The sequence below is a fragment of the Myotis daubentonii genome, chromosome 7 (assembly GCF_963259705.1).
Source record: "Myotis daubentonii chromosome 7, mMyoDau2.1, whole genome shotgun sequence".
NCBI classification, from domain to species: Eukaryota; Metazoa; Chordata; class Mammalia; order Chiroptera; family Vespertilionidae; genus Myotis; species Myotis daubentonii.
In genome coordinates this window covers 86,064,567-86,081,695 of record NC_081846.1, presented here as the reverse complement: position 1 = coordinate 86,081,695, position 17,129 = coordinate 86,064,567, and the positions used below count along the sequence as shown (strand labels likewise).

The window sequence follows — 17,129 nt, the reverse complement described above, 5'->3', positions numbered from 1 at the left end:
GGGGCCTGGCAGAGAAGAATTACTAAGTGGGCTGAGGGGCAGGGACCATGGGAGAGAAAAATTGCTAATTATCTTGCTAGAAAAGCAATGTGTTATGATTAAACCCAGCCAGGTGTGACCTTGCTTTCCTCCCGTTTGTACTTGTAAACTTTATGTGAACTTTTACCCAGCCAGTATCAGAAACGGCTAATGAACCGCTTTGCAGTTTTTTTCTTTTTTTAGAAATACTTTGTAGTGTTGCAGATAAAAGGCTTTGCTGTACTCTTGGTCAGCACTGCAAGCTGTGAGGCTCCTACAGGAGGGACGCGGCTGTAGTCAGCTGGCCAGCTAAATAAAGGCTCTTAAAATTTAAATTTTGAGTCAGTGGTCTATCTCGCTGATTGAACCTATAACAGTGATGGAAGGCTACTTAACTTGGGGTGGTAAATACACAATTCAATATACAGATAATATATTATACAATTGTATACCTGAAACCTATATAATTTTACCCAATGTTGCCCCAATAAATTTAGTTAAAAAAAAAAAAGGTCAAGCCCTAGCCTGTTTGGCTCGGTGGATAGAGCGTTGCCTGCCAACCCAAGGGTCCCAGGTTCGATTCTGGTCAAGAGTAAGTAGGTAGGTTGCAGGCTCCTCCTCAGCTTGGCCCAGGTCAGGGTGCATGCAGGAGGCAACCAATCAATGTGTTTCTCTCACATCGATATTTCTGTCTTTCCCTCTCTCTTCCACTCTCTCTAAAAATCAATGGAAAAAATATCCTCCTGGTTTCTGGGGCAACGAGTGGTCGGGCCACGTGCCCAACATGGAGGGCGGAAAGAAGAGTTGAGCGACTGCTCCGGCTTAGGCTCCAGGTTCGGTAGGCTGGCCGCAGTCCCAGCCCACGCTCCTATATTTCGCCTGTGGGCATCCTGGCTGTGGGCACCTGCGAGGCGCGGGGCTGCTGGGGTGCGACATGAAGGTCGATGGGCGCCAGCTGCGCAAGATGCTCAGCAAGGAGGCGGCGGCGTGCTACCTGGTGCTGGACTGAGGCCCTACCTGGCCTTCACTGCCTCCAGCAGGCGCGGCTCGCTCAGCGTCAACATCAACTCTGTGGTGCTGCTCCCGTGGCGGGGCGGGGGGGGGGGGGGGGGGGGGGGAGTGCTGGTGTGCTGGGCCAGGGCAGCCGCCACTGGCAGAAGCTGCGTGAGGAGAGCGCTGTACGCGTTGTGCTCACCTCACTGCTGGCTGCCTGCCTGCCAGCCTGCAGGTCTACTTCCTCAAAGGGGGATATGAGACTTTCCACTCGGAATATCCTGATTGTTGCGTGGAGGTAGAACCCATCTCACAAGAGAAGATTGAGACCCAGAGAGCCCCCATCAGCCAGTGTGGGGAGCCCGTGCTCAGCATCAGCTACAGGCCAGCTTATGACCAGGTCGGCCCAGTTGAAATCCTTCCGCTGGGAGGCTGGGATCTCCGGGCCACCCACCATCTGCAAGGCTTACCTCCTGAAGACCAGGCAGTTGCTTCCGAAGGACGCCTTCCATTACATCAAGCAGAAGAGGGGTGTGGTCTCACCCAACTCTGGCTTCATGGGCCAGCTCCTGCGTATGAATCTGAGATCCTGCCCTCCATGCCCACTCCCCAGGTTCCCTCCTGCCGAGGGGAGGCAGCCAGCTCTTCCTTCAGAGCCCATTTGCAGATACTGGGCCCTGATGTGCAGGGTTCCTACTACACATTCCCTACCTCGGTGCTGGCACCAGTGCCCACCCACTCGATGGTCTCAGGGCTCAGCAGGAGCCCCATGGCCACAGCCACATCCTGCTAAAACTGGATGGGGAACCCACCCAGCCCCAAGAAAAACTGATTTTGTTTTTTAAACTGGTGGACATTTCATACCTGGGCAATACTGAAGACCCCTTCTGTCCTGCTGCCCCTGGGGGATAGCGAAGGGTCCCCAGGCTTGCAGACTGACCTCGGGGATAGGTTCTCCGGACCGAAGGAAGGTGAAGCCATTGTGAGAGCACAGCTTGTGCTGACTACTGTACTTCCAGACCCCTCTGCCCTCTCGACTGCTCAGTCCTGGCACCTCAAAGTTCGCCTTTTCATGTCAAGCGTAAGGCAATAGACACCTGCAGCAACATGGGAGAAAGCAGTTGCTGGACCCGGAGAAAAGGCAGTTAAGAAGTGGCAGTCTCCATGTCTGTCTCTGTTGCTTCAGGGAATAAGCCTATCTAGTCAGGCAAGTATCCCCATGGGATTTGTAGGGACCCCATATATATGCTGATTTGAACCCTCATATCCTTTCTAGATTCCCTCTTAGGTTCGGTAGACACAGTTCGTTGAAGTAACAAGATGTTAACACTTCCGAGTTGCCTTTTCACTGTGGGTTCCTCCCTGACTTTGGACTTTGGCGTAACTTTTACTCATACTTGAACCTTTCTTGTTACACCTTTACTCAAAGCAACTCTTGTGTCATTTTGAAGAGAGTTCCTTAGACCATAGACCAAAAAATCACCCATTTGAAGTGGTGGCATGGGTGCCAGAAGAAAGGGTATCTACTGTCTGGGTCAGAGTCATTGACATGGTCTTTTCCCCAGCTTGCTGTCTTTATGTGTGCTTGTCTCATCTCTTGTAACACTTATTTTCCCCCCTACCCCTGGAGATTGTCTTCAAGATGTTGATGTCTAGAATTTGTAGATTTCACAGTGTGGTACAACTTTATATTTTGTCTAGGTTATTCCTCCAGGGGAAAAGGCAATAATTTCCTAAAATCCATACGAATGTGAAGACAAGCAGTATGTTATTGGTTGTCATTTTTTACAGTATTAAATAAAAATAGTACAAAGAAAAATATCCTCAGGTGAGGATTAAAAATAAAAGTCAACAAGAGTATATGCTTGTGTCAATTTCACCAAAACCTTACTAACACACAATGTTATAGTACAGTGGTCGGCAAACCACGGCTCGCAAGCCACATGCAGCTCTTTGGCCTCTTGAGTGTGGCTCTTCCACAAAATACCACATGTGGGCGCGCACGTACAGTGCGATTGAAACTTCGTGGCCCATGCGCAGAAGTCGGTTTTCAGCCTGGGCGAGGAGTCTATTTTGAAGAAGTGGCCTTAGAAGAAATGGGGGGTATTGTTGGTTGGGCGACGCCACAGGGTACCAGCGCGGGGGAGGCGCCAAATATCAACAGTACTTAAACTATGCGCATGTACAGTGTGATTGAAACTTCGTGGCCCATGCGCAGAAGTCGGTTTTCAGCCTGGGTGAGTCTATTTTGAAGAAGTGGCGTTAGAAAAAGTGGGGGGTGTCGGTAGGTTGGGCGACGCCACAGGATACCAGTGTGGGGGGAGGCGCCAAATATCAACAGTATTTAAACTATATAGGTAGGTTAATAACAATGTACCTACCTATATAGTTTAAGTTTAAAAAATTTGGCTCTCAAAAGAAATTTCAATCGTTGTACTGTTGATATTTGGCTCTGTTGACTAATGAGTTTGCCGACCACTGTTCTAGTATTTAAAAATTACCAATATAGTGGGTGTAAAGGACGATCCCTCATCTTAATGCCCTCTTCTCCTCTCAAGACTGCTCAGTCCTGGCACCTCAAAGGTCCTGGCACCCTAGGGCCACCCGGGTCCTTTGCTCTCAGCTGCTGCCAGGTAATTTCCCAAAAGGTGTCAACTGGCAGTAACCTGAAGAACTGCCCTAACTGGGACTTGAAAAGCTATAAGCACAGACTTGTATTAGGCAGCAGTGAGTTCCCTGAGGGTTCGAGTCTCAAAGAATTGCTGGTATTTGGGCAGCAACTCACAGACCTGAACTTCTTGGTACTTGTACCACTTAAAAATACTAAAATTTAGGAAACCAATCTTCTTTTAAAGTTTAAAACTATTTCATTATTTTTGTCAAAACAATGAATATACATATTAATACCCCACTTTTATAAATAGGAAACTCAAGATCAGAGATGTGAAATCACTTGTTCAAGGCCATCCTGCTCAAATGGCAGGACCAGGATTTGAACCCATAACTGGCTGCCGAGTCAGTGCTCTCCCTCTGCCTCCTAAGGTGCCCTGTCCTCAGCTGGAGCCTCCTAGGGCTCTGTAACACTGCCCTTCCACCCCATTCCCACCTCGGCACTAAATATATCTGGTGGCCCTTCCTCTTCGGTTAGCTGAAAGGGTCTCCTGGAAGTTCCAGACTTTTTTTTTCTTCCTGATAAGAGCTGAGGCTAGAGTCACCTCTAACCAGCATGGGGAGAAAGGCTATAGAGTCCAGAGTATAAGTTTGCACCATGAAACCCTCAGGATAAATAGGACAGTATAAACATTGTGTCTCAAGAATGGGATCTGGAGCCAGACTGCTAGCTTCAAACTTTGGTTCTGCCACTTACAAAGCTTTATGATTTGGGTATATTTCTTCACCTTTCTGTGCTGTTTGCTTGCCTGTATAATTGAAATAATGCCAATTACATGTCCTAATTTGGGGATAAGTTCTTTTAAATGCCTCTAAGAACCCAGCACAGTGTCTGGAGTACAATAAAGGCCCCATAAACATTACCAGAGGGATGTGAGGACCTACACATCCATTTGGGACCCAGCCTGTGATGCGGGGGATGGCTTCCATGTGTGTGTGCTCAGCTCCAGGCACGGCTGCATGGGGCCCTGCACTGTGGGCACTGGCTGGTGGGGAGGGAGGCAGCAGAGTAGGATCAGGGATGGGCAGAGCCAACGCCAGCACCTGGGACTCCCCTCCCTGTATTCTGGCTATGCTCGGATGTGTATGTGTGTGGTGGAGGTTGTATTTGTGTATTGATGTAGCTCTGAAAACTATGAACATGTGGGGGCAGGACTCAGAACTATGTCCCCTAGGGATCCAGGGCAGGGTGCTGATGACTGAGAAGATGCAGGGCTGTGTTCACTGGGTAACTTCCTGTCTCCTGGCCCATCTGCGAAGCCCTAGAGCATGTGTTTTAACCTTTTTGTGATCAACCCCCAAGTTGTGTGGAGGGGCCCAATATATCACAATAATTTGGAGGTCACCTTCCCCTAAAGCCTCTTGGCATCCCAGCTTCAGTAGTCACCTGAGCCCTGCAGGAAGTGACCCAGAAGTGTCCTGGTTTCCCCACTGAAATCAGCAACGATGGGAGATCAGGACCAGGCCCCGTCCCAAGTCGGGAAGACAGGACCGGGGTCACGTACCATCCGCGTGTCTAGCCAGCCTTACTGTAACTGCTGAGACTCCGAGGAGCCAGGACTGTCTGTTGTCGTCTCAGAGCCTCAATCATGTATTAAAAATGTTATGGAGAACCTCAGTCCAGAGCTATAAACAAGATACAACCTGCCCTTGCAGATAGTACTGCCGGGAGCCGGTCCATCCTTGCTGTTTCAAGGGACCTGGCATATATGGCATACTGTTCTTAATATATTTGCTCACCTTCTTGGCGCTATGTGTTTTAACCAAGGTCACCTCTCCGAGAAAGGTTGTTTCCCCAGGTAGGAATTTTTCCCTGAAGTCAGGGAGGGGATGCCTCTCCTAGAAAGGTTGTTTCCCCAGGTAGGAATTTTTCCCTGAAGTCAGGGAGGGGATGAAACTCCTTAACTAAGTGCCAGGCGGGTAGTTAATCACTACAAACAATCATGCTTAAGCTACATAATCTTTACTCCCTGGAATGGAGATAAGAAACGCCCTAACCTTTGTAATAGAGATTGATAGGATTGAATCAACTGGTATAAATACAGATGTAACCAGACAGAGAGAGACAGAACTTAGAAGAGAGCCAGGAGGACAGAACCCCTACACAGAACCTGCAGACAGAGGAACTTCGCTGGAGAGAACATGGCGGGGGATCCTGGACTGAACCTGACTGCAGAGGTTGGCAAGAGAGCCTGGCTGGAGCCTGGTGACAGAACCTGGCTGGAGAACCTGGACCAAACCTGGCTGGAGAAGTCCCCGTGTCATTCCTTCTTCGCCGACTCCGTCCACACCTTTGGGGACCCCTGGACCCGCTGGGGTTGGACCCCAGCATAGTACATTTCAGCAGGAGATGCTAAGCCACTAACCCCAGGGCAACTTACTTAATTACAGTTAGCAGTAAGGGCTAGGCAGAGGTACAGGGTGTGAAACAGGGCATGAATGGGGACGGTTACTGGAGTCGGGTCCCTGAGTAATCTTGCAGGACAAAGTGCTTCAGGTGAAGGACGGAGCCATGGTAAAGGCCTGTGTGGGGATGGAGGGGAGGCACTTAAGCAACCATAGAGCTGGGGGAAGTGGGATGCAGGACAGTTGGGCAGGCCAGCAGGCCCGGGCTAACAAGGAAATGCCAGGGGCGGGCCTGCAGAGAGAGGGTTTCGGATACTCATATTGCTTAGGCTTGGGCCAGGCTCGGGGAACGTGTGGAAGGCGGCGACGAGGAGGGGCAGCTCACAGATGGGAGGCTCTGAGCCAAGGTTCGGAGCTGGGCCCGTGTGGAGCATATGCAGGGAGCGGGAACAGCCTACCAGCAGAGACAAAATTTGACATGGAGCAGAGGGAGCCAAGTGAGCAGCAGTTTTAGGGGACCCCCCCCCACACACACATAATGGGGCTCCCTTATCTTACCATTTGGGAAGGCAGGCTTGATGCCACCATCTTGGCTCTTGCAGGGGTGGTGAGAAAGTGGTCCCATGTGGCAGCAACAGCAGCAACAGCAGCTGGATGACATGCTGAGGGGCCACTGAAGGTGGTATTTCTGAGTGGGGGCTTGTTCACCCATTCACTAACTCATCCATTCTTCTATGCATACATCAGGCCTGTGCCCAACACTGCTCCAGGGACCTGAGAGCCAGGGTGCTCTGCCTCCAACAACAGTCTGGCTAGGCCTGATATGGGGAACCACAGGCTGGCAGAATGGAGCCAGAGCAGAGTGCCAGCCCAGAGCGAAGGACCCAGCAGGAAGGCCCGTTTCCTCATCATGCTCCTCTCCATCACAGTCCGCTGCAGGAACCATGTGCCACCGCGTGGCCTCCCGTAATGCTATGTACCTTCCCCGAGTTACATGATACCGGCCCGAATCCTTCAACTCTTCCAGGCAAACATAATCACCAACAAAAACAACACAGGAGGCCTGGCTTGCTGATCACAACTCTCCTCACCAGCCCCATCTGATCAAAGGTGGGCTCTGGCTCTGTCTACCAGAGGGCTCAAGGAAAACAGCAGGCTCAGGATGGGACACCAGGCCGGGTTGACAGTCCACTTCTATCCCTCTGCTCTCATCACGGTCTCCTGTGAGCCAAGTTCATCCCAGCTCCATCTCCCCTATGCCCCACCTCACTTCCCCTCCGAGTCCTGACCATGCTCGATATTACATCAGTGGGCTCTGTCCCTGCAGGGCCACAGTCTAGCAACGGCTTGTTCCTTCCTCTTCCTTTGGCCAGAGCTCCAGCCAGGTTTCCCTCACCATGGTCCTACCAGGTTCCAGCCACACGTCTCCCCTTCAGGCCCAGGGGCTCTCCTGGGGCCCACACCTTGCTGGCTTCCCAGCCCTGAGCATGCCAGCTGCACTTGGACACACCACCCTTAAAGCCCTCCTGCAAACTCTTATTTCCCAGCCTCACAGGCACAGTAGCTTCTCATCTTGACCTCTCAAAGCGTTTTTTAAAAAAAGTTTTTATTTATTGATTTTTGAGACCGAGGGAGGAAGAGGGGAGATAGAAATATCATTGATTGGCTGCCTCCTGCACACCCCCTACTGGGGATTGAGCCTGCAACCCGGGCATGTACCCTCATTGGAAATTGAACTGGTGACCTCTTGGTTCCTGGGTTGATGCTCAACCACTGAGCCACGCTGGCTGGGCACCCCTCAAAGCTTTTAATCTCTACCACAGAAGGAAACTGGGATCTGACCAACAGGCAAACCATGGGGTGGTTCTTCGCTGTAGGAGTGTTCACATCCTGCAAGCACCTCTGGTGGTGAGATGTATGACCTCATCCCCACAGCCTACTGGTTTCAAAGACCTAGAAGGAGGGACATCCCAGGAGGAGGGTGTTTATTTATGCCACACCCTTTTTGCCAGAGGACCCACAATCCTGCCAGAAGTGTACCTCATCCCCATTTTACAGTGGAGTAAACCAAGGCTCAGATTCATAAAGGGATGTGCCCAAGGTCGCTTAGATCAGAAGAGGTGGGTTGAGGTAGAATCCAGGCTGTTTAACTCCAATAACATTGGGCTGTGGGTGCAGGGAGCCCCCAGGGTCAATGGCAGGGCTGTGCCTGCACGCGCTGGAACTGTCCGTGAGATGATCCCTTCAGGAGTGGCCCGGGTTGCGTGTCGCCCTCCACATCTGCAGCACGGAATCCCGGCGGGTCGTGTAGGGTAAATGTTTGATGCGGAACCAACTTCGGGGAACGATGTTCCCACTGGGCGTATACAGCTTCTCTCCGGGTGGACCCAAGAGGCTGCGCAGGGCCAGGTTGCCAGACAGAACCTTCTCATAGAACTCCGCTCCGCCCTGGGCATAGGCTGCAGACATGGAAGCTGTGCGGCGGTCCAGCCAGGCTTCCAGGGCATGGGTGAGAGAGTCCGTGGAGAAGGCGTAAGCCACAAAGCCTACCACTGCTGCCACCAGGTTGAAGGCAACTCTTAAGTTCATGGGGCCTCCGTAGAGCCCCAGGGCATGCTTGGCACTCATGCTCAGCGTCCAAGTTCCTGCCAGGCAAGCGGGGGCCGGCAGGGCCTGCAGGGCCGCTGTACCGCTCTCCAGGTACACCACCTCCCTGGCCAAGGCAAACTTCTGGGCATCATGGGACAGGGTCAGGGCATCTCTCAGCCGGGTACCTTCTGGGCTTTTCCAGTCCACTCTCTGCCCATGTACAATCACAGGGCGGTCAGTGTTGGTCAATGTGTCACTCAGGAAGCTGGCGGGGATGCCCACCACGGCCCCAGCAGGGAGTCTTGGGAAGCCAGCACTCACCGGCTGGAAGGTGAAAGTGGTGAAGGCCTTGTAGCAATGGCCTGACGGGACGCCAACGTCCTGTAGCACCTCTTGGAAGAGTCTCTGAAGCTTTGGGGAGAGCAGGGCTGGCTGGCCCTGAGGCCAGTACTGGTAGAGCCATCGAACCACAGGATCTGGGAAGAGGTGGTACAAGATCTGGGCCCCAAACAGGCCTGCACAGGAACCCACCAATAGGCCTGTCCTATGTCTCTGCACAAATGCCGCGGCCCGCCACAGGGGACCCGCCATGGATGCTGCCACTGCTGGACACCTGGGCCAAGAAAAAGAGAAGTCAGCCAACGGCTCCCTGGGTCTGCCTGTAGACTGAAAATCCTCCCAGGGCCACATCCTTTCTAACTAGGGCAATACAACACAGTGGTGAGAGCCCAAGTTCCAATCTCAGTTCATCAGCCTCTCCATTTGCCAAACAGGCATGTGAAAATGACCCACCACTACGGTGGCTGTGATGAGTAAATGAATGAACACACATAAAGCAATTAGTGTCTGACATAGTAGTGGACAGCCGTGATCATTTCTGCGACTATTACTTTTATTCCCACTGCATTATTAGTAAGTGCCCAACGGCCTCGCTCCATTATTTACCCGAGTGAAGCGCTTCGACCACGAATTTACAGGTGAAGCCTAGGTTCAGCTTACTGAGCACTATTGTACGTTAGACAGTTCTGACAGCCTTGCATGTGTTATCTCACAACGACATGCTCACAACTCCATGGCCTAATGACTACATTTGCCCCTATTTAAAGCAGCGAAAACTGAGGCATAGACAGGCTAAGTGAATTGGTCAAAATTCCAAACTAGTAAAGTGGCTGTTATGGGCTGAACTGTGTCCACCCAAATGCATATACTTAAGTCTTAACCCCAGTACCTCTGAATGTGACTGTATTTATAGAGACGGGGCCTCTAAAGAGGTAAAGTTAAAATGAGGTCATTAGGGTGGGCCCTGATTCAATATGACGTCCTCACGAGAACAGGAGATTAGGACACACAGAGGGAAGATCCTGAGAGCTGACAAGCCAGAAACTGATCACCCACAAGCTAAGGAGAGAAGCCTCAGAAGCAACCAGCTCTGCTGACACCTCGACCATGGCCTTCCAGCCTCTAGAATCATTAGAGAAATAAACCTGTGCCATCCAGTTCTTGTCCTGACAGGCCTGGCAGACCAGTGATACAGGCACAGTATCTGAGCACAGGTGGTCAGGTGTTCACAGCAAACTTCATTTTAGGAAAAATCTTATCCCTGGCTGGGAGGCGTGGTTACTTAGAGTCATCCCTACACCTAAAGGCTGCCAGTTTGATGCCTGGTCAGGGCACATGCCCAGGTCAGGGCAGGGACGGAGGCAACTGATTGATGTTTCTCTCTCACATCGATGTCCCTCTCTCTCTAAAATCAATTTAAAAACAGCATATCCTTGTGTAAGGACTAAACCAAAATTGTAATGCCAAATTGCAAACATACAAAAGTAGAAAAAAAATATTACATCAACTTTAATCACATGGCCAATCTTGTTTCATCTCTACTCCCACCCATATCCCCCCTTTAACTGGTTTATTTTGAAAAACAGCCCGGGCAACCCATTATTTCAAATGTGAATATTTCAGGAAAGTTCACAATTAATCTAACTTTTGTTGAAGCTTCCTGTCTACAAAAAGTGTGTGTGTGTGTGTGTGTGTGTGAGAGAGGGAAGTGTTTAATTGGAGAATAAGACGCTGCACATAAGAGCGCGGGGCACTCGTTTTAATAAATTCCTAGTCACACACCTGGCCCTTTTTCCGATGAGGAAACAGCTAGGAAAGGAAGGGTCCTGGCCAGGTCCCGATGCCCGGCACCTGCGCCCAGGCCTCCCCGTCGGCACGCACCCCTCGGCAGCTGTGAGGCTTCCTGCGGCTCCCAGCCGGGCCCCCAGGCTCCGCTCGGGACTCCCACTCCCTACCTGCAAGGAACCGGGGGCGGGATCGGCCTCTGGGTGCCAGCACCGACCACCCAGGCCCGCACGCTCACCTCCGCCGGCTCCACCGCCGCAGCCTAGGACGCCGCAACGTGGGCTCGGGGTGGCGCCGGGAGCAAAGCAGGCCGGCGGGGGCGGGGTAGAGGGCGGGGCCTGTCGCAAAGCACGCCGGGGGGCGGGGACAGGGGGCGGGGCCTGTCGCAAAGCAGGCCGGCGGGGGCGGGGTAGGGGGCGGGGCCTGTCGCAGGAGGCTCCTCCCCCAGCTGAGTGCCCTGCGGGTGGTCTGCGACCTCAGCGTCCTGGCGGCGGATTGGCCCCTCGGTTTAACTCTGGAGGATACGGGGCTCCGCGGGGTTAGGAGGCGGGTCATAGCCCAGCCTCTGTGGGAGCCCCTGCCCTCCCGACTGCCGGGCCGTGAGCGTTCTGGGAGGAAGCGCACCGCCGGCGGGGTGCTCTGGTCCTCAATTACCACGCCCTCTGCCCCGCACCCCAGTTCCTCTCAGGTGATTCACACTGTACAGTCCATAGAGCAGCGTCACATCTGTCACCTCGCCTTCCAGCAGCTCTATGAGTAGGTCAGGGATGGGCTTGCCACCTGTTTTTGTAAATAAAGGTTTATTGGAATACTGTATAGCCAATAGAATGGACATGAGAGTACCTACTACCCCCTAGTGTAATTGTGGGGCGTCAGTGAGTTCATGTGTGTATAGTGCTCAGCACAACCCGTGCCATGTAACTATTAGCTGTTATTATTAAGATCTGTTCTGGTTCTGAGACTCCAATTTTGGCTGCTCAGTTGTTTGTATGCAAATGATGCTATAACATCTTTTAATATGTGACCTCAGCCAGATCCAGATGTGGGATATTCTACAGGGCAAATGATGTGTTTTTTCTAACAAATCAATGGCATGAAAAAGATGGAGGCAAAGGAGACTTGAAAGATAGCAGGTAAATGCAACTTGTGGCTTTTATTCGGGTCCTGAATTAAGTTAGTTTACTAACTGTCAAAAAAAGACGCCATATTCAGATTTCCCCAAAGACACCTTTGGATTGAGTATTAGGTGAAATTAATAAATTGTTTATTTTGCTAGGTGAGATGAAGCATGATATTTATGTAAACAAAAAAGCCCTTCAACTAGAGATGAATACTGAAGTACTTAAAAGTGAAAAGACATGATGTCTGCTATTTAGTTCAAAAGATTACAGCCAAAACAAAACAATGAAACAGGCATATATGAAACAACACTGACAAAATGTTGGTAGTTGTTGAAGCTTCATGACAAGTTGGGGAAGGTGTTCATCAGACTGTGCTGTATTTTATATATGTCTGGATACTTCCATAATAATTTTTTTAATGTGTCTTTAAAAATAGGCTGACCATTTTGAGTTTATTCTTGTGTATGGTGTAAGTTGGTGGTCTAGTTTCATCTTTTTGCATGTGTCTGTCCAGTTTTCCCAGCACCATTTGTTGAAGAGACTGTCTACTCCATTGTATGTTCTTGCCTCCTTTGTCAAATATTAATTGACCATAATGGTGTGAATTGGTTTTTGGGGTCTCTGTTCTGATCCATTGGCTTATATGTCTGTTCTTGTGCCAGTACCAGCCTTTGATTACAATGGCTTTGTAGTATAGTTTGATATCCGGTATTGTGATCCATCCAACTTTGTTCTTTCTCAAGATTGCTGTGGCTATTCGGGGTCTATAGATTGCTTTAGGTAGATGGACATTTTAATGATGTTAATTCTTCCAATCCAAGAACATGGTACACACTTCCACTTGTTTGTATTTTCCTCTATTTTTTCCTCCCAACATCCTATAGTTTTTCTAGTTAGGTCTTTTATCTCCTTAGTTAAGTTTTTGTGAGAAATGCTCACCTGTCTGAATTCAAATAATGGACTCAGAGATAGAAATATGGTGAAAATGAGACTTTTTAAAAAATATATATATTTTATTGATTTTTTTACAGAGAGGAAGGGAGAGAGATAGAGAGTTAGAAACATCGATCAGCTGCCTCCTGCACATCTCCTACGGGGGATGTGCCCACAACCCAGGTACATGCCCTCGACCGGAATCGAACCTGGGACCTTTCAGTCCTCAAGCCGACGCTCTATCCACTGAGCCAAACCGATTTCAGTGAAAATGAGGCTTTTAATACACTCTCCAGAGTGGGTGTCCCATCCGGTTATACAGGCACATCTGGGGCAGCAAACATAGCCCATTTATTCAGTCCCTCCTTCGGTTCTCATTGGCTGAGCACCATGGGGGGGGGGGGTAACCTGTTTCCTCATACATCACCTATGTCTTGCTGTCTCCCATTTGGGTCATTTAAAAAAAAATTGGGCTGAGGCCTTTTCTAGCTGCCTCCACCTCCTCCTGTCTAGCTGAGGCAGGCCCCTCAGGTGGTTTCCACTATGATGCTGGCCCACGTACCCTTTGTTCTTACATCCTCTTTCCTCCTCCCTACGTTCTGTTTGCCCTGGGGACATTCAGCAAATCCCATCTAAAAGCTGACCATGCTGGAGATGGATCACAGAGGTCCATTTCCTACAGTTTATTCCTAGATATCTTTTTTTTTTTTTTAATGGGATTGTTTTTTTAGTTTCTCTTTCTGAGAGCTCATTATTGGTATATAAAAATGCCATCAATTTCTAGGTGTTGATTTTATATCCTGCTACTTTGCTGAATTCATTTATTAAATCTAGTAACCCCGAAACACCAATCAGAAAGAATGTATGCACCCCTATGTTCATAGCAGCATTATTTACAGTAGCTAATATTTGGAACTAGCCCAAGTGACCATCAATAGATCAATGGATAAAAAAGCTGTGGTACATTTACAATAGAATACTATGCAGTTGTAAAAAAGAAGGTTCTCTTACCCTTTGAGATAGCATGGATGGACCTAGAAACTATCATGCTAAGTGAAATAAGCCAATCATAGAAAGACAAATATCACATGATCTCACTTATTTGTGGAATCTGATGAACAAAATGAATTGATCAACAAAATAAGACCTGAGACATGGAGATACGGAACAGACTGACATATCTCAGGGAGTTGGGAGGACAAGAAGAGATAAACCAAATAACTTAATATGCTTACTAGAGGCCTGGTGCACGAAAATGTGTGCACTTAGGCAGGGTCCCTCAGCCCAGCCTGTGCCCTCTCGTAGTTCAAGAACCCTCAGGGGATGTCCACCTGCTGGCTTAGGCCTGCTTCCCAGGGGATCAGGCCTAAGCTGGCAGTCAGACATCCCTCTGGCAGCCCGGGAGCTCTTGGGGGATGTCCAACTAACGCTAAGCCATTAGTCGGACATCCTTAGCGCTGCCAATGAGGTGGGAGAGGCTCCTGCCACCGCCGCTGCATTGGCCAGCCATGAGCTGGCTTCTGGCTGAGTGGCGCTCCCCCTGTGGAAGCACACTGAACACCAGGGGGCAGCTCCTGCGTTGAGTGTCTTCCCCCTGGTGGTCAGTGCACATCATAGTGACTGGTCGTTTCAGGTCATTCCATCGTTAGGGTCAATTTGCATATTACCCTTTTATTATATAGAATATGCATAGCCCGTGGACACAGACAATAGGGTGGTGAAGGCCTGAGGGGGTAGGGGCTGGACAGAGGGGGAGTAAATGAGGGGAATGGCGAACATTTGTAATACTGTGAACAATAAAAGTATATATTAAAAAAATAGGTTGACCAGTTTGACTTAATCAAACGAAAACTTTTGGGCATTAAAGAACATTATTAAGAAAGTCAAAAGACAAAAAAAAGTCAAAAGACAGTTCACAGAATGGGATAACATATTTGCAAATCATATATATGATAAGGGTCTAGTATGCAGAATATATAAAGAACTCCTAACAACTCAACAACAAAAAGATAACAGCCCAGTTAAAAAATGGGCAAATGACTTGAACAGACATTTCTTTAAAGAAGATATACAAATGGCCAACAAGCACATCAAAAGATGTTCCTCAGTAGTCATTAGGAAATCCACACTACCGGTAAGATACTACCTCACCTACTAGAATGTCATAAAAACAACAGACCAACAGAAAATAAACGTGAGAGTGTGCAGAAACTGAAACACTCGTGCATTATGGCTGGGAATATGAAACGGTTCAGCCCCTGTAGAGAACAGTTTGACAGCTCCTCACAAAGTTAAACAGAATTATCATATGATCAAGCAATTTCACTTCTAGGAATATACCCAAAAGAATCGAAAGCAGGTACTTAAACAAATACTTGTGCACAAAAGTTCACATATAATCACAGTAACCAAAAGGTGGAAACAACCCAAATGTCCATTAACTGATGTATGGATAAATAAATAAAGTATGGTATAATCCACACAATAAAATATTATCCTATATAATAAAAGCCTAATATGCAAATTGCCCCCTCCACCGGGAGTTTGACCACTCGCTATGACGTGCACTGATTACAAGGGGGCGGCGTGGAACATGGTGGGCGTCGGTGATGTGTGCTGGCAGCAGGCAGCAGTGGAGGCACTGCCAGCCCTGATGGGCCTGATGAGAGCGGGACCATGGTGGAATGGTGGAGCAGGTGAGCGGGCGGTGCCAGGCCAAGGCAGCGGGACCTGATCGTCCCGCAGATGGTGACCAGTGGGGGAGCAGAGGGTGGGCCGCCACCCGGCTCCCAGGTGCTCAGGGAGCTGGGCAAGGGGCCAGATTGTCCCACCAATTGCCCTGCAGACTTCGACCAACATCCATTATAGAGAAAGGGCAAATAGCAATATTAAAGTATTTCTTCTTATTACTTTCCTCTCAATGTAGACTAATCCGTGCACCGGGTTACTAGTCAACACTAATAAAAGAGAAAAATGGTAATTGGCGTACGAGCTACCCTTTTCATTGGCTAATCAGGGCTATATGCAAATTAACTGCCAACTAAGATTGGCAGTTAACTGCCAACAAGATGGCAGTTAATTTGCATATGTAGGCACAATGCAGGGAGGCGAAAGGGAAAGCAGGAAGAAGCCCCCTGCCACTGACAGTGATCGGAAACCCAGGGGGGAGCTAAGAGCTGGGAGGCAGGGCAAAGGCGGCCCTGGGGCCGCCTTTGCCCTGCCCCCCAGCCATGATCGGAGAATCAGGCGCCTTTTCCACCCTGGCCAGTGATAGCAGGAAGTAGGGGTGGAGCCAGCAATGGGAGCTGGGCACGGTCGAAGCTGGCAGTCCCAGGAGCTAGGGGTCCCTTGCCTGGGCCTAAAGTGAAGCCCACGATCGCGGGGCCGCTGCAGCTGCGGGTCCCCGCTGCCTGGGCTGGACGCCTAGGCCAGAGGCGTCAGACCTGGTCAAGGGGCCGATCCTGCGATTGGAGGGTGATGGGGGTCAACGCCTGAAGGCTCCCAGTATGTGAGAGGGGGCAGGCTGGGCTGAGGGACACTCCCCCCCCCCCCCACACACACCCAGTGCACGAATTTCGTGTACCGGGCCCCTAGTTTGGTCATAAAAAGGAATGACCACAACATGGATGACCTTGAAAATGTGATGCTAAGTGAAAGAAGCTCATCATAAAAGGCCATATATTGTATGATTGCATTTATGTGAAATGTCCAGTATCTATAGGCAAATCTATAGAAACAGAAAGGCTGTAAAAGGATGAGGGAGGGATAATGAGGAGTGACTGCTGATGGAGATAGGGTTTCTTTTAGAGTCAATGCAGAAAAATATTTATTTAATGTGTTATTTAACAACATAAGAAAATAAGGTAATTTCCGGGAGGGATAAGGCTACTAAGGAAGTAAAACTGGTACTAGGATAAAAGCGATAGAGTGGGGAGATTCTTCAGCTACAGTGTTTAGGGAAAGCCTCTCTCTACAGAGGTGAAGTTTGGGCTGAGTCCTGAGTAATGGGGAGGATAAGATGATGATCTGTGTGAAAGTTGTCCCAGCAGAGAAAACAGCCAGTTCCATGGCCCAAGGACAGGAACGAGAGTGTGTTTGAAGAGCAAAAATTCCAATGTAGTTGGCGGGGACTTGGATACCTTAGGCCCTTGCATTGTATTCTAACTGCAATGGCCTGTTATTGGTGATTTAGGCAAGAACTGTTCAGTGGAAAGTGAGCAGGATAGTTTGATTGGGTGACGAGAAAATGGGAGGAGGGGTTTAGGAAGTGGAGGTTTAAGAAGTGGGAATATAGCCAACTATTTTAGCTATGAAAGATAGCGTTTAAGAAGGGTT

At 49.5% G+C, this 17,129-nt stretch overlaps 1 protein-coding gene and 1 pseudogene across 3 annotated transcripts; one reads left to right on the top strand and one right to left on the bottom strand.

Annotated features, from left to right (window-relative positions):
• The first annotated feature begins 952 nt into the window (after window positions 1-952).
• Window positions 953-1,804, top strand: LOC132238886 (dual specificity protein phosphatase 5-like; annotated as a pseudogene).
• A 5,808-nt stretch (window positions 1,805-7,612) lies between these two features.
• TMEM177 (transmembrane protein 177) lies at window positions 7,613-11,046 on the bottom strand. 3 transcript variants are annotated; one of them, XM_059704685.1, is made up of 2 exons: window positions 10,837-10,913; window positions 7,613-9,229 (listed from the first exon to the last, which is right to left on the bottom strand). In XM_059704685.1, the coding sequence occupies exon 2, from the start codon at window positions 9,205-9,207 to the stop codon at window positions 8,272-8,274; it is 936 nt and encodes a 311-aa protein (XP_059560668.1). In that variant the 5' UTR covers window positions 9,208-9,229; window positions 10,837-10,913; the 3' UTR covers window positions 7,613-8,271. The 3 variants fall into 3 exon arrangements, with proteins under 3 accessions (XP_059560668.1, XP_059560667.1, XP_059560669.1); XM_059704684.1 differs by lacking the exon at window positions 10,837-10,913 and adding an exon at window positions 10,979-11,046 and having other exon boundaries at window positions 7,614-9,229; XM_059704686.1 differs by having other exon boundaries at window positions 7,614-9,229; window positions 10,738-10,972.
• Window positions 11,047-17,129: the final 6,083 nt, after the last annotated feature.